Genomic DNA, 13,430 nt, shown 5'->3' on the forward strand with positions numbered 1-13,430 from the left:
TCAGGTGTCTGGAAGATGTTTGACCAGGTCAGGCTTTAGTTAGAGTCTAGCAGGGCAGAAAGAATATAGGTCTGGGGCCAGAGATCTCCTCTAGCCCTAGCTACAGTTTAGAGGACCAGAGTGAGAGCTGTAGAGGGAGGGAATTAACCCATGTCAGGGAAAGATAGGAAAATCCCCCAAGCCGCACATTCCCCACTGCCAACACACTCAGAATAGCTTCCTGTCCTTCTAAGAATTAAACCTTTAGGAAACTTAGGCCACTTGCCTATGTAAGTATGAGTGTGTATCCGTGTGTGCATAAGCACATGCAAACAATGGAGGGTGGGGGGTATATATTTGATGGGACTGGCAACAGGGGACAGGGACAGAGGGGGCTTGTCAGAGAGAAGGGATCATGCCAGGCAGAGTTCCCAGCTGACCTCTCTGCCCATGCCCCTGCTCCCCAGGGTTTGTTAGCTTTGACAATCCAACCAGTGCCCAGACAGCTATTCAGGCCATGAATGGCTTTCAAATTGGCATGAAGAGGCTCAAGGTCCAGCTAAAGAGGCCCAAGGATGCCAATCGGCCTTACTGATCTTCTCTCACTGACCAGCCACAGAAAGGTGAGTCCTTGGTGGACCCCAGGCAGATGGGGCCTGAGTGATGGAGGCCCTGTCCGCTTTGATGTTCCTTTTGAGATGTCAGGAGCACCCACCTCTGAAAAAGTCTGGGAGAGAAGAGCCAGAAGCGAAGGAGGAATCCTCAGCTGGAGACTGATATTTCTCCAAGGATGGAGATGAATTAGACAACTTCCTTTCCCCACAGTCTGGGAGAGACAGCTATGGCAAGATCTAACCATTAGATCTACTGCAGGGATAGCCACAGAGGGCCATGGGAGTAGAGAAGTTGTGGGGGGTGGGGGGGCAGGACAGGTGGAGAATGAGACTAGAAAAGTCGGGAAGGGTCATGAGTTTGGACACTGGGGAGTTTAAGCAAAGAAGGGATAAGATGCGGGGGGCCTGGGATAAAGGCAGAGAGCATGGAGATGAGGAAAGAAGCAAATATGCCAAAGAAGCAGGGCCTGGTGGGTGATTGAGAGAGACGACAAACTCCTTAGGTTTCTGGCAGGTCCAGCTGCCTGCACCTTCTAGAGACCTGCTGTCTAGGAAGGTCCACATGGCCCTGCCTCACTTGTGCTATCCCAGGGAGCCCTTTGGAGAGGGCGTGGGGCTGGAGTCATCTTCCCAGGAGGACCCAAGGTCACGTCAGTGGATCAGGCTGCTGCCTTGGCCCTGCGGCAGCTCTGCCCCTGGGGAGAGAGGTCCAGTCACTCACCTGAGATGTCACTGCTGGGACAGGCTGCTCCTTCTTGTCTTGCCCTCCAGGGTGACTTTTGCTTTTTTCTATTTTCTTTTGCCCCCTCTCCTTATCAACTAATACCCAACAACAGAAACTGAAGAGTGAGAAGAAAGGAAAGGAAAAGCACAGAAACGCTTGAGCAGCCCTTCCTGAAGGAGCAGCCACGGATGGAGGTGGATCAGACCCAAGGCTGGCGCCTGGGGCTCAGGCCACGTTAAGGATTGTTTTCACCAAGGGGGTTGTCCTGTGCCTGTGGCGTAGGGCGCAGGCTGGCAAGGCAGTTGGGGCTGGTTGAGGATTGACTGTCTAGGGGAACCAGCAGAGGGCCTTGGGGGTGCCAAGGGCTTCTCCGCAGGGGAAGCCCAGATTTACTTCTTTCAAAATCATATCATTCCTTAGAGTTTAGGGACCAAAGGACTATTGCTTTTTTAAGAATCTATATCTATATAAATTAAAACAAAGAAACAAAAAAAAAAAAAAAGAAAAGAAAAAAAACACAAAAGAAACAGAAAGACAGTATAGAGTCTCATACAAGCTGCCTTTAAATATCCCTAGGAGACAGGGTGAAGGAGACCCTTGAAAGCCTCAGCCCAGGCAGAGGGAGGCTGTGGGAAGATTGTTCTGTGTCTCATTCCCTCTTAAATTGTCCCCCCCCACCTTGCCTTTTTAAAACAATTAAAGACTTAAGGTCTAGGCTCCCGTGCAGGCAACAAAGAGTTACGGAAGCAGGGAACCCACAATCCTCAGACTCAGAGAGCATCTCTGAAGAGTTCCAGGAGGAGCTCTGGCCTGCCCTGGCCTTTGCTACCCTGAGAGGCCCCCTAGCCAGCTGGAGAGTCCTTCTTGACAGCCTTTCCCGTGGAACCACTGCTTCCCCAGACAGGAAGAGAGGGAGTTTTAACCACCCCAGCCTTTCCCTTCCCCATCCTGATAGACAGAGGCCCTGCCTTTGGCTGAGCCGAGACACCTCCTGTTTCCCCTCACCTTAAGTCAGCCCCAATGTCCCCTTGTTCCAGGCCACCTTCTGTCTCCAAGTCTATGTTTGCCCACCTGTAGATTCAGGATATATGTAGAGGGCCGTGACAACAGATTTGGGAGGTTTGCTATTGTATATACTGCCATTGAGAAGGGGGTACTTTTCAATATGTAGAAGCTTCAGAATTTAGAGGTCCCTCTTTACCCAGGACCTGGGAGGGAAGTAGATGTTTTGCCAAAATACTTCTTCATTCCTTTAAAAAGTACATCTTTCCTATGCAAGAGTGTCTCACATGTGCTTATCCAAGGTGCTTCTAGATGGTGAGCAGTGTTCAGCTTAGAAGTGGTGTGTGCTCTGTCTGTCCGTCTTTGTCTATCTGTTGTATTCAGTGGGTGCCATATAAAGCTGATCAATGGTGGTGCTTCCTGCCTGCTTCTGTGAGATGGGCAAAAGATTCAGCCTAGAACACCATGACTCACCTTGCCTTGGTCAGCCAGTCCTGGGCCTGCAGGGCCTTGCACATATTTTTCCCAGGAGGATCATTTCCCCTCCACCTCATAGACGTGGAGCAAAGTGATCTGGGGTCCCAGCTGTGTGGTGGGCACTCTGATCCCCAGATGTGGCTGAGGCTGGAGTCCTCTGATCTGATATTACATCAGACAGTAAAGGGGGTGGGGGGTGGGGTTGGAGGGTTCCTCCTTCATAACAGAATCTAAGAAAACTTGTTGCCACCTGTTCCTCTGTCTTTGACTCATTTTTGGAGGGAATGGGATGAAAAATAGAGATGGTAATAGCATTACCAGGTAAGGTGCAGTGTATATCAGCCCATAATTTCCCGTCGGGAGGGGCACCAGTGTTGAGGGCATCGCTACACGAGCACAGCGCTGACACACAGACTGATCACCCTGGACAGAGGTGGACATATGGAGCACCTGCACCTTCAAACAGATATTCAAATGGTGGCACAGAGGCCCTTCAGTGCTAGGCGCTAAGCACTGTGCTAGGAGCTGGGTCTCAGGTGTATTATAAGTGCCTAGAGTTAGTGGGAAAGACAGGCCACACAGGGTGTGTAATCACAAGCAGTAGAGTATCTAATTCAGGCTTGATTGGGAAGAGAGGTCAGAGAAAGATTTCCTAAAGGACATGGAGGAGAGAAGGGTCTTCAAGGATGCATGGACATTTGAACAAAGCTGTTAGGACAGCTGCATCTTTTTGATAAATTATTTTTATTACCAAGAAATAATAATGATTACCATGTATTCAGTGCCGATTATGTGGCAGCCAAGAGCCTTTTCTCATTCCTATCTCTATCCTGAACCTTAACTCACTACCGAGTCATATCAACACACTTGGACCAAAATGGCACTTAAAGTACTTTGCTTCATGGTTAAGAACTGGCATGGGGCGCCTGGGTGGCTCAGTTGGTTGAGCATCTGACTTCGGCTCAGGTCATGATCTCACAGTTCGTGGCCTCGAGCCCCGCATCAGGCTCTGTGCTGACAGCTAGCTCAGATCCTGGAGCCTGTTTCAGATTCTGTGTCTCCCTCTCTCTCTGACCCTCCCCTGCTCATGCTGTCTCTCTCTCAGAAATAAATAAAACATTAAAAAAATAAAAAATAAAAAAAAGAACTGGCAGACCATGTGCCAATGCTGCAGAGGTCGGCAGGGGTTGGCAAACTGGCCTGTGAGCAAATTTGGCCTGCAACCTGCTTTTGTATGGCTTACACACTATGAACAGTTTTACACTTTTTAAAGGGTTGTAAAATAGAACAAAGAAAAACTGGATATGAGACAGAGGCCCTATGTGCCCCACAAAGCCTAAAATATTTATCTGCTCCTTTAGAAAAAAGTTTGCTGACTCCTATTAGATCACAGAAGACTTCTACAATACCCAATGAGTTTGAACGACGTGGTGTTTGTGTCTCTGTTGTGTGTGCATGTATTAGTCTGGACTCTTTCAGTTGCAAGTATCAAAACCCCAACTCAAACCTGTTTAAGCCAATAGGAAATTAATTGGCTTAAACAAATGATAAACCAAAGGATGCCTCTGCCTTCATGCATGACTAGGTCTAAGGGTTCAATTGATGATGTCTCCATCTCTTGGCTCTGCTTACCTCTGTATGTCAGCTCACTAGTTCTAACTCTAACTTTCTAGGGAGGACTTTGGCCAGAAGGGACATGTGCCTGCCTCTAGGGTGGAAGAATAGGCCACCATAATTGAGAGCCTCACCAGGCTTATGTGGCAGGGAGAAATGGGTCCCCAAAGGAAGGTATGATGGGCAGATAAGCAATACACATCCACTACATTCCACCCCTTTATTGCTCAGAATCCACCTATATTTTTCTTGACAAACATAATTTCAAAAACGTGCCTGCCCCACAATGAAACAATCCTGGGCCCAACAAAAATGGGAGACAAAACAGAATTATGTCTGATTGCTTTACTGAACCTTCAGCACGGTGTCCCTTTGTGATGTGCAATTCTTGATCAGGTCTGGATATCACTAATGACTTTTCAAACTATGGCTAAAAGACCAATTTAGCTTCTAGTGCATAACCAATATGAAATGGGAGAGGGAGGGGGCACCTGGGTGGCTTGGTTGGTTAAGCAGTATGAATTGAGTCATGACTTCAGCTCAGGTCATGATTTCTTGGTTAATGAGTTCGAGCCCTGCATTGGGCTCTCTGCTGTCAGTGCAGAGCCTGCTTCAGAAACTCTGTCCCCCTCTCTCTGCCCTTCCCCCATGCTCTCTCTCAAAAATAAATAAATATTTATTTAAAAAAATAAATGGGAGAGGGAAGTAGGATAATATTTTTTTTAAAGCAAGAAAGAAAACCTTCCATCTGGAATAGGGGAGGAAAAAAAACAATGGGCACTAACCTATAACACATACTACATCTTTCTAGACAGTGGAACAAGTTTCTTGGTTAATAAAACTGATTGCTCTTAGTCGTTTCCACTGGGAAACATCTCCTAGCATCCATTGTCTTTTATGGAAATCCCTCAGAGGATGCTCCTGGAACTGAAGCTCCTTCTGGAACTGTCTCCCTTTAAGACATGGTTTTGGGTGTAAGGATTGCCTTAGAGATTATGCATTCCCAGAGCCCTGTATCCCAGAAGCAAGGATTCTATGGCAATACAATCCTTTCAAACCAACTGATTTGATTCCTGGGCCTCTGTGAACTAGAAAGCATCATCAAGAATCTTCCTGAGTCCTTGTCCTTGAACCTGGATCAGGCCTTTGTGGTTTCTATTTCTAGGCAATAGGGCACACTTTGCCTGTTCCCCTCCCTCTCAGCTTCATGGCTTCCACAATGGTCTGTCTATGGTCGTAAGTCAATCTTAATTTGCTCAGTGCCGCCAGAGAAACATTATCTGTTTAACACTTGGCTGGCTCATGATCCAGGTAGCCCTGACCAGATAGTCAAAATCCCTGAGTGGCACTTGACTCTATGCCTCAGCCCCAAGGAGAGGCTTAGGATACGAGTGAGGCAACCACAGAAGCACTCATTTTGGCCACGCTGCAGCTTGCTCTATTCCTTGCCCTCTGTCTGTGGTTCATTATTACATTGAGGCCACATCACCAAAGCAGTCCTAAGAGGAGTCTCCCTCTTAGGACATCTAATGTTCCCTTAGGACATTGAATTTGTGGGCCCTCTGAGAACTTGTATCACTTGGGGGCTGTGGGAAGCGTCTTCAACCTTCGGTGGGGCCCCTGGAATTTCTCTCTCCTTGGATGAAACCTGGGTGTCTTAGATTTAGGAAGAAAAGACCTTTAGTCTGAGATGGGGTGAATGACCTCTGACATTGGAAGCAGCTCTGGATCTGCCGTGTCCTCTGACCAGATCTGGAGTCTCACCTTTGCCTCAGTGGAGCATAACATGCACCCTCCCAAAGAAGGTGCTAAGGACATGGAGATCACAGGATCTCTCTTGATTATTTCCAGCTTCAGTTGTAATCTTTGGGCATCCACTGTTCGGATGGTGCCTATCGGCATCATGGCAAAGCCAAATCTAGCAGGGACTCAGAGGCTGTTTATGGCCTCTGGCTTCCCCTCATGGCCAGTGCATGTATACAAGTATGTCATACAGCCTTATGCTTCTGGGATAACCAATGAAGGAAGAGACCTCATAGGCTCAGGGAGTTCAGAGCCAATGCAGTCTAAGTAGCTGCCCTTCTAGGCCGAGTCATGTGGGGTCCACAAAGAGGTGACCAAATCTGTGCCAAGTGCAAACCCAGAAAGGGCAGAGAGCTACTCTTTTTCTCCCCAGCCCCGCCTTTACACAGCGATGTCACAGTGTTCCCCACCCTCCAGCAGCCTGGGCTGATCAGAACTTTTGACTGGCCAGCCATCTGTAGATGAGATTTTGAACTTCCGGACTCTGGCCTCCTGCCTTCTAGTTGCCTAAGAGCAGAGACACAGAAGTCAGAACAGTCTGACTTTTCCCAAGAGAAGTGTTGGGTCCCCAGGAGAAAATGCAAGGAGGCACAAAGAAAGCCTGTGAAATGAGCCTCCGCTTCTCCTATGGAGTAGGCTAGAAATGGCCTGGTCCTTCCCCACTCCTCTCCCGTGCCCTCAACCTTATCCTTGGGCCCCTGACAGGAAGCTAGCAGTCTGGGCTAGATTCTCTGCATTTGAGCAGTAAATCTGCTGTGTCCATAGGACCTTCTTGCTATCTCACTGTTGGGACTTAATGTTGGGACCGGGGCTTTGATTGTGGCTCCATGTCTTAATCCAAGTACTCTAGAAATCACAGACTCTGAGGTAAAGGTTGTGGTGCTCACACTGTTTGGGGAGACAAAAGCCCAGGATGATGAGAGGGGAGGAGAGACATGAGTTGGGAAAGGTGCGAAGCAATGCAAGACAACACATTATTTGGTCACATCTTCGCATGAGCCGTGAGGAGAGAACAGGTCACTTGACAGTGTTGTTTGCTAAGCACATGGTGTGTGCAAGGAGAAACTGCACCTTGGAGCAGCTTACCAAGAGAGGAATTGAGAGAAAGTTTATCCATTTGTGCCCCTCTCATTTCCTGTCTCCTGCTGGCCAATGTGCATCCCACAGAGAGGTACTTCCACTGTACTTCTGAGTTGCATCATTTGACCCCTAAGTGGGTGCTTGGGAAGTCAGATCCCATGGCCTGCCATGTGGCATCTCTACCACGGATGTGGAAGAGGAGGGGCTGTTTAGCACGGGTGGGCATTTAAGTTCAAGAAGGCTCATGAGGTTTGTGACCGATATAACCTACATTTTCCCAAAGGATTCACAGCCAGTGTCCCCAGGTACCAGAATCCCCAGCACTGTCTGAATTCTAAAATTTCTTTTTTTTAATGTTATTTATTGAGAGAGACAGAGTGTGAGCCATGGAGGGGCAGAGAGAGAAGGAGACACAGAATCTGAAGCAGGCTCCAGGCTCTGAGCTGTCAGCATAGAGCCCGATGCAGGGCTCAAACTCACGAACCATGAGATTATGACCTGAGCTGAAGTTGGATGCTTAACCAACTGAGCCACCCAGTCACCCCTGAATTCACACACACACACACACACACACACACACACATTAATGTTTTTTTACTTAGTTTTAAGATAGAGAGAGACCCAGTGTGAGTGGGGGAGAGGAAGAGAAATAGGGAGACACAGAATCCAAAACAGGCTCTAGGCTCTGCGCTGTCAGCACAGGCCCCAACGTGAGGCTCAAACTCATGAACCACAAGAAGTTGTCAGACACTTAACCAACTGAGTCACCCAGGTGCCCATGTATATGTGTATTTTTTTAATTTGGGAGAATAGGGACACCTGGGTGGCTCAGTCATTTGGGCATTGGACTCTTAATTTTGGCTCAGATCACGATCTCATGGTCTTTGGGACCGAGCCCCGCATCAGACTCTGCGCTGGTAGCGTAGAGCCTGCTCAGGATTCTTTCTCTCCCTCTCTCTCTTCCTCTCTCTCCTTCTCTCTTTATCTCTCAAAAAAATTTTTTTTGGGAGAATAAAAGCCACATTCCGGTGTGGCATGGAGGATCACACTTTTTCTCTGTAACTTCTCAGGCCTTAAGCTCCAGTATCTCCTGTTGGATGTCCCACATCTATGCCTTTGTTTCCATTCACTTTAGCTTGAGGAAGAGGATCTGGGTTTTACAATCTATAAGACGCAGGATTGGTGGTGCCTGGGTGGCTCAGTCAGTTAAGTATCTGACTTCAGCTCAGGTCATGATATCATGATTCGTGGGTTCCAGCCCCGCGTCGGGCTCTGTGCTGACAGCTAGCTCAGAGCTTGGAGCCTGCTTTAGATTCTGTGTGACCCTCTCTCTCTGACCCTCCCCTGCTCACGCTGTCTCTTTCTCTCTCTCAAAATTAAACAAATCATTAAAAATTTAAAAAAAGATGCATGATTGACCCTTGGCCATCTAGCTTGCTGCCCACAGGCAGAAAAGGCAACTCTAAACAAAGGTGGACATGGGTCTAGTCCTGCTAGCATGGAAGAAGGCAGAGCTATAGGACCTTGATGAAAACCTTAAGAGGCCAGCACACTTCAACGTCCAGACATTTTTTCCAGTGTGTCCCTGAGGTCTCCATCTGGGATGGATATGTGACCCAAATCTCAGAGATTTCCAACTTCCCCGCCAGGGAGTATCAGATCCCTACTGCCTCCATTTCATGTCAGTTCCATCAACCCCACATCTTAGAGTCTGCACACCCCATCCCATTTTTGTATTAGAACTGGTTGAATGACAGGTGATAGAAACCAACACAAACCAGCTTAAACAAGAAGGAACTGAGAGCTGTAGTGGTTTTACTAACTTTAGGCAGGGCTGAGTTCAAGGTCTCAAACACATGTCATGAGCTATCTCTCACTCCATCCCTCAGGGTTCTGCTTCTCTGTGTGCCTTAGTCCCCTTCTCTTCCCTGCCACAGACACACTTTCTCCATGTGGTGGGGAGAGCTGGGTGACAGGAGCTTCAACCTAGCTTCAACCTCATATGCTCCTAGCACCATGGCCTCAAAAACCAGAGAGCTTTGAAGGGAAAATTGATTGGCTCCACTTAAGTTGCAAACCCATAACTGGACTAATCACATTGGTCAGAGTGATGGAGTCTCCTGCCTGGCACAATGGGTCATGTATCCATTTCAGGAGGAGGGAGGGCAGAGGTGGCATTGTGACTATCAGCCCCATCAAGCATTTATGGAGTGTAAAGAATTGTCCCACAGGGTCAGTAACAATGTGTGGTTTGACCTGGCTGGAGTATAGGATGCAAGTGAAGGAACAGTGAGAGTCAAGTGGAAGCCAGACCCATAGAAAGGGTGTCAGTTTTATCATGGGGGCGGGAGGGAGCCATTGAAGGGAGTGACATGATCAGATTGGGTCTTAAAAAGATTCCGAAGGATAGCTAGGTGGAGAATAGATCAGAGGAGTAGATACTGGGATAGAGGTAGTCTAGATAGGAGGAGAGTGCCATGGTTCTGGTGAGGAGGACCAAGAATACAAAGGAGGGATTGATTTAAGATGCATTAAGAGGTAAAATGTAAGATGTTTACGAGGTAAAAATGGTTTCATTTAAAAGAGGGTGGGAGAAGTCAAAGATGCTTTTCTCTCAGGGTTCAGGCTGAACAAGTCACAGATACTATTCACAAAGCCAGGAACACGGAAGAGATGCAGACTGACAAGAAGATGAGTTTGTCTGTGAGACATACCAGTGGAGTTGTCTAAAAGGCAACTTATCCAAACGACAACTTGAAGTTCAACAAGGAAAGGATGGAGATGCAAATTTGGGAGTCCTAGTCACCTGCAGTCACCGTGTCACACAGCATGATTTAAACAGAAAAGCCATTAGTTGAAAGGGCACTGGGTGGGTCATAGTATTGCCAAGCAGGACATGCAACCTTGGAAAATAAGTGGGAACAATGAGATGCCGGTCCATCAGAACGAGAGCCGAAGTGAGACGTCAAAACCAGACAGTGAGAATACTGCTACTTTCACCATCAGTGGATGCCTGATGTCACCACCACCAGTACTCATCCCATAGCCCCCAAGCATGGGATAGAGTTGACCCTGCTGTGCCCACTGCCAGGATGAATTCTCCATGGTTCTATTTCTCTGAATCATTTACTTCAGAATCTACATTTCTGGGGGCTACTTGGCCAGGTCTATGTCACATGGCTCTGTCTTAGTTGCCTAAGAGCTGTGGGGGGAAAAAAAAAGACCCAACCTTTTCAATGTCTGTCATGGCTCTGCTTATCTTGTAAGAAGGAAGGGGAATCAGATTCTGAGAAACCCCAAATTACCAAGGTCTGCTTTGGGTGGGTGCTATTGAGGTTACTGGGAAGAGTGAGGACATGGGAAATTGGTGTAGACTACACTGTTTTCTTATTTATTTATTTTTAAAGATTTTTGCCTTTAAGTAATCTGTACATCCAATGTGGGGCTCAAGCTTATAACCCTGAGATCAAGAGTCACGTGCTCCACACTTCAGCCAGCCAGGTGCCCTGTTTTCTTATTTAAATAGTGGGTGCAAGGAAAGGAGTGCAATAAGGATGCCATGAAGGGCCCATGTGGGTGTCAGAAAAAAACTGGAAGAGCAGAGCCCACAGGAGCCAACAGAGTAAAAGGGTGCAGGGTCAGGGTGATCAACAAAGCCAAATGACATCAAGTACTCAAATAAGTTAAGCCTGAACATTTCCAGTGGAATTTTTTCAGCTCAGAGGTCATTTGCAACTTCAGCAAAAGTATTTTCAGTAGAGATTTTGGGAAGAGGTCACTAGGTCTAAGGCACTAGATTTCAGGAATACATGGAAGGTAAGGATGTGGAGATGGAGAGTCACACTACTCCCTGGGAGCTTGTTGAAGGCAAGAACGAAATGTACAACAGTCAGTAGTGTGTGGGATTAAAATCGGACTTTTTAAAAAATGGTTGGGCCAGTAGATCAACTTTATATGCTGAGATCAAAGAGTAGGGGAGAGGAAAAAGTTGAATATCCGTGAAGGGGAGGCTTAAGTGAAGAGCAAAGTTCCTGAAGAGACAAAAGGGAATGAAATACACATCACAGTGGAAGGATTTGAAGGGAGACCTCTCTCCTCTGTGAAAGAAAGAGTGAGAGAGATTCCGATGCTTTGAGGGTCAGTTTCCTCCCCCTTGCCTTTATTTTCCCTCTGAAGCAGAATGGGGGATGATGGCAGAAGCTGACCTGTAGAGAGATTGCTGGGTACTTTGTGGGCTAACTGAGGAGACTGGATTTGTAGTAGGCTCTGCATTGGGTACAGGTTATGCTAACTTAAACGATTTAATCTAGATAAATGTGACTCAGACACCACAAGGTCAGAGGAGCCTGGGAAGATTTTAGGAAGCAGAAACAAGTCTCCCCATTTCTGGTCTCTGCCTCTACATGGTTCATTCATTCTCTCTCTCTCTCTCTCTCTCTCTCTCTCTCTCTCCCTGCAGATAGTCTTTTTTCATTTCTCATGGTAGCTGGGAGGGAGGTCTCTTCTGTTCAAGAAACCAGTCCAGGTAGAATCACAGTCTCCCATCCCTAAGCCAAGATTCCCAGGAGAGAACATTTGCTTAGCACAGCTTGGATTAGGAATCCACTAACAGTTCAATCAATTGCAGCCCCGGTGCCAGGGGTCACACAAAACAAATATGGCCCTGGGGCCCACAGACCTGGAGGGCGAGTGTGGAAAATATGCTGCCCACAAAATAGGGCAGTTCATGGGCTGGACTAACTCAAAACAGTGTCCACTCACAAGCTCAGCTCTGCAGGATTGGGTGATTTCCTTTATCTTAGTCTAGGATTGGCGAGTAGAGGAGGAAAATGGCTGGAATTATCCAAGATTGTGATTTTAAGGGCAAGGAAATTAACAAAAATGTGATAAAAGTAACTGACCATAGGACCTGGACTGGATAGGAAAACAAGTGAAGCCAGGAAGATACAGATAAGCTTTGAGGCAATCAAGATTCATGTGAGTCATACTGAGTAGAAGAGCTGGTGGCATGAGATGGGAGGGGGAGGAGAGGAGAAATCCTGGAAAATTATGAAATACTAGATTTTGACATTTTACTCATGGGGACAGACCCCCTCTGCTTACCCAAAGTGCTTATGTTCAAATACTCTCATGCCTTCATGGCTTTTAAAAGCTATTATGGGGGGCGCCTGGGTGGCTCAGTCAGTTAAGCGTCCAACTTCAGCTCAGGTCATGATCTCACAGTTCATGGCCTCGAGCCCCGCTTCGGGCTCTGTGCTGACAGCCAGCTCAGAGCCTGGAGCCCGCTTTGGATTCTGTATGACCCTCTCTCTCTGACCCTCCCCTGCTCACGCTGTCTCTCTCTCTCTCAGAAATAAATAAAACATTAAAAAATTTTTTAAAAAGCTATTATGGGGCCCTTACTGGGGAGTTGTTTTCGGAAGCAGAGCCAACTCCTTCCCCACATACTCTGAAACTAAGGCTAGAAGGCCTGTTATTTTACATCCTTTACTTTTTTTCAGTTATTATGGGCAATGGATGTAAGTAACCAATACTAAGACAGTGTTGTGGCCCAGGCTGAGAGCAAGAGGAGAGGACTGGGGGCTGGGCATCAAAAAGGAGAGGGAATCAGAAAAGAGATGCTGAGAATATCCAAATGTGAAAAACATCACCAGGGATCTTCTGACTGAGGCCAGCTCAAGAGGGATAGATATGACATGTGCTCATATTACTCAGGGCAAAGCCTTCTTTGTGTGTGCTGTATCCAGCTAAAAAGAGGGAGTGAGGAAGGAGAGTACAGCTAAGATAAGCCTTTCCTCATTAGTGCTGATGGAAAAAAGGGGCATATGGGAACCCTAAGACACCAATTCTGATAAAGATGAAGGGAGATCTGGCCATGCCTGAGGTCAATAACCACAACCACAAATACAGCTTCCGTTTCTGGACTGCTTCCTAGTGGCGGGTTCTTGTATGTATCATATTGAACCGTATAAAATTGCAGGTATTTGACTATAGCCTGCCAAACAGCAATTTCATAAGGTTCGAGCTGTTATTTTATGCTCACCACCACAACCACCCCAGTAAAAAGTCTTATCGTCCCCACTTCACAGATGAGAAAACTAAGACCCAGAAAGTGAAAGTCGTGGTTTGAGGCTTCA

The 13,430-nt window shown here is 47.2% G+C and overlaps 1 protein-coding gene across 1 annotated transcript in view; it reads left to right on the forward strand.

Annotated features, from left to right (window-relative positions):
• The window catches only part of CELF6 (CUGBP Elav-like family member 6), a 29,321-nt gene extending 26,586 nt beyond the window's left edge, over window positions 1-2,735 (forward strand). Inside the window, exons 10-11 of the mRNA XM_077749018.1 lie at window positions 447-602; window positions 1,430-2,735. Coding sequence (XP_077605144.1) covers window positions 447-574 — 128 coding nt within the window. The 3' untranslated portion in view covers window positions 575-602; window positions 1,430-2,735. The remainder of the gene's footprint in view (window positions 1-446; window positions 603-1,429) is intronic.
• Window positions 2,736-13,430: the final 10,695 nt, after the last annotated feature.

Source organism: Crocuta crocuta, unplaced genomic scaffold (assembly GCF_008692635.1).
Source record: "Crocuta crocuta isolate KB4526 unplaced genomic scaffold, BGI_CrCroc_1.0 scaffold130, whole genome shotgun sequence".
NCBI lineage: Eukaryota > Metazoa > Chordata > Mammalia > Carnivora > Hyaenidae > Crocuta > Crocuta crocuta.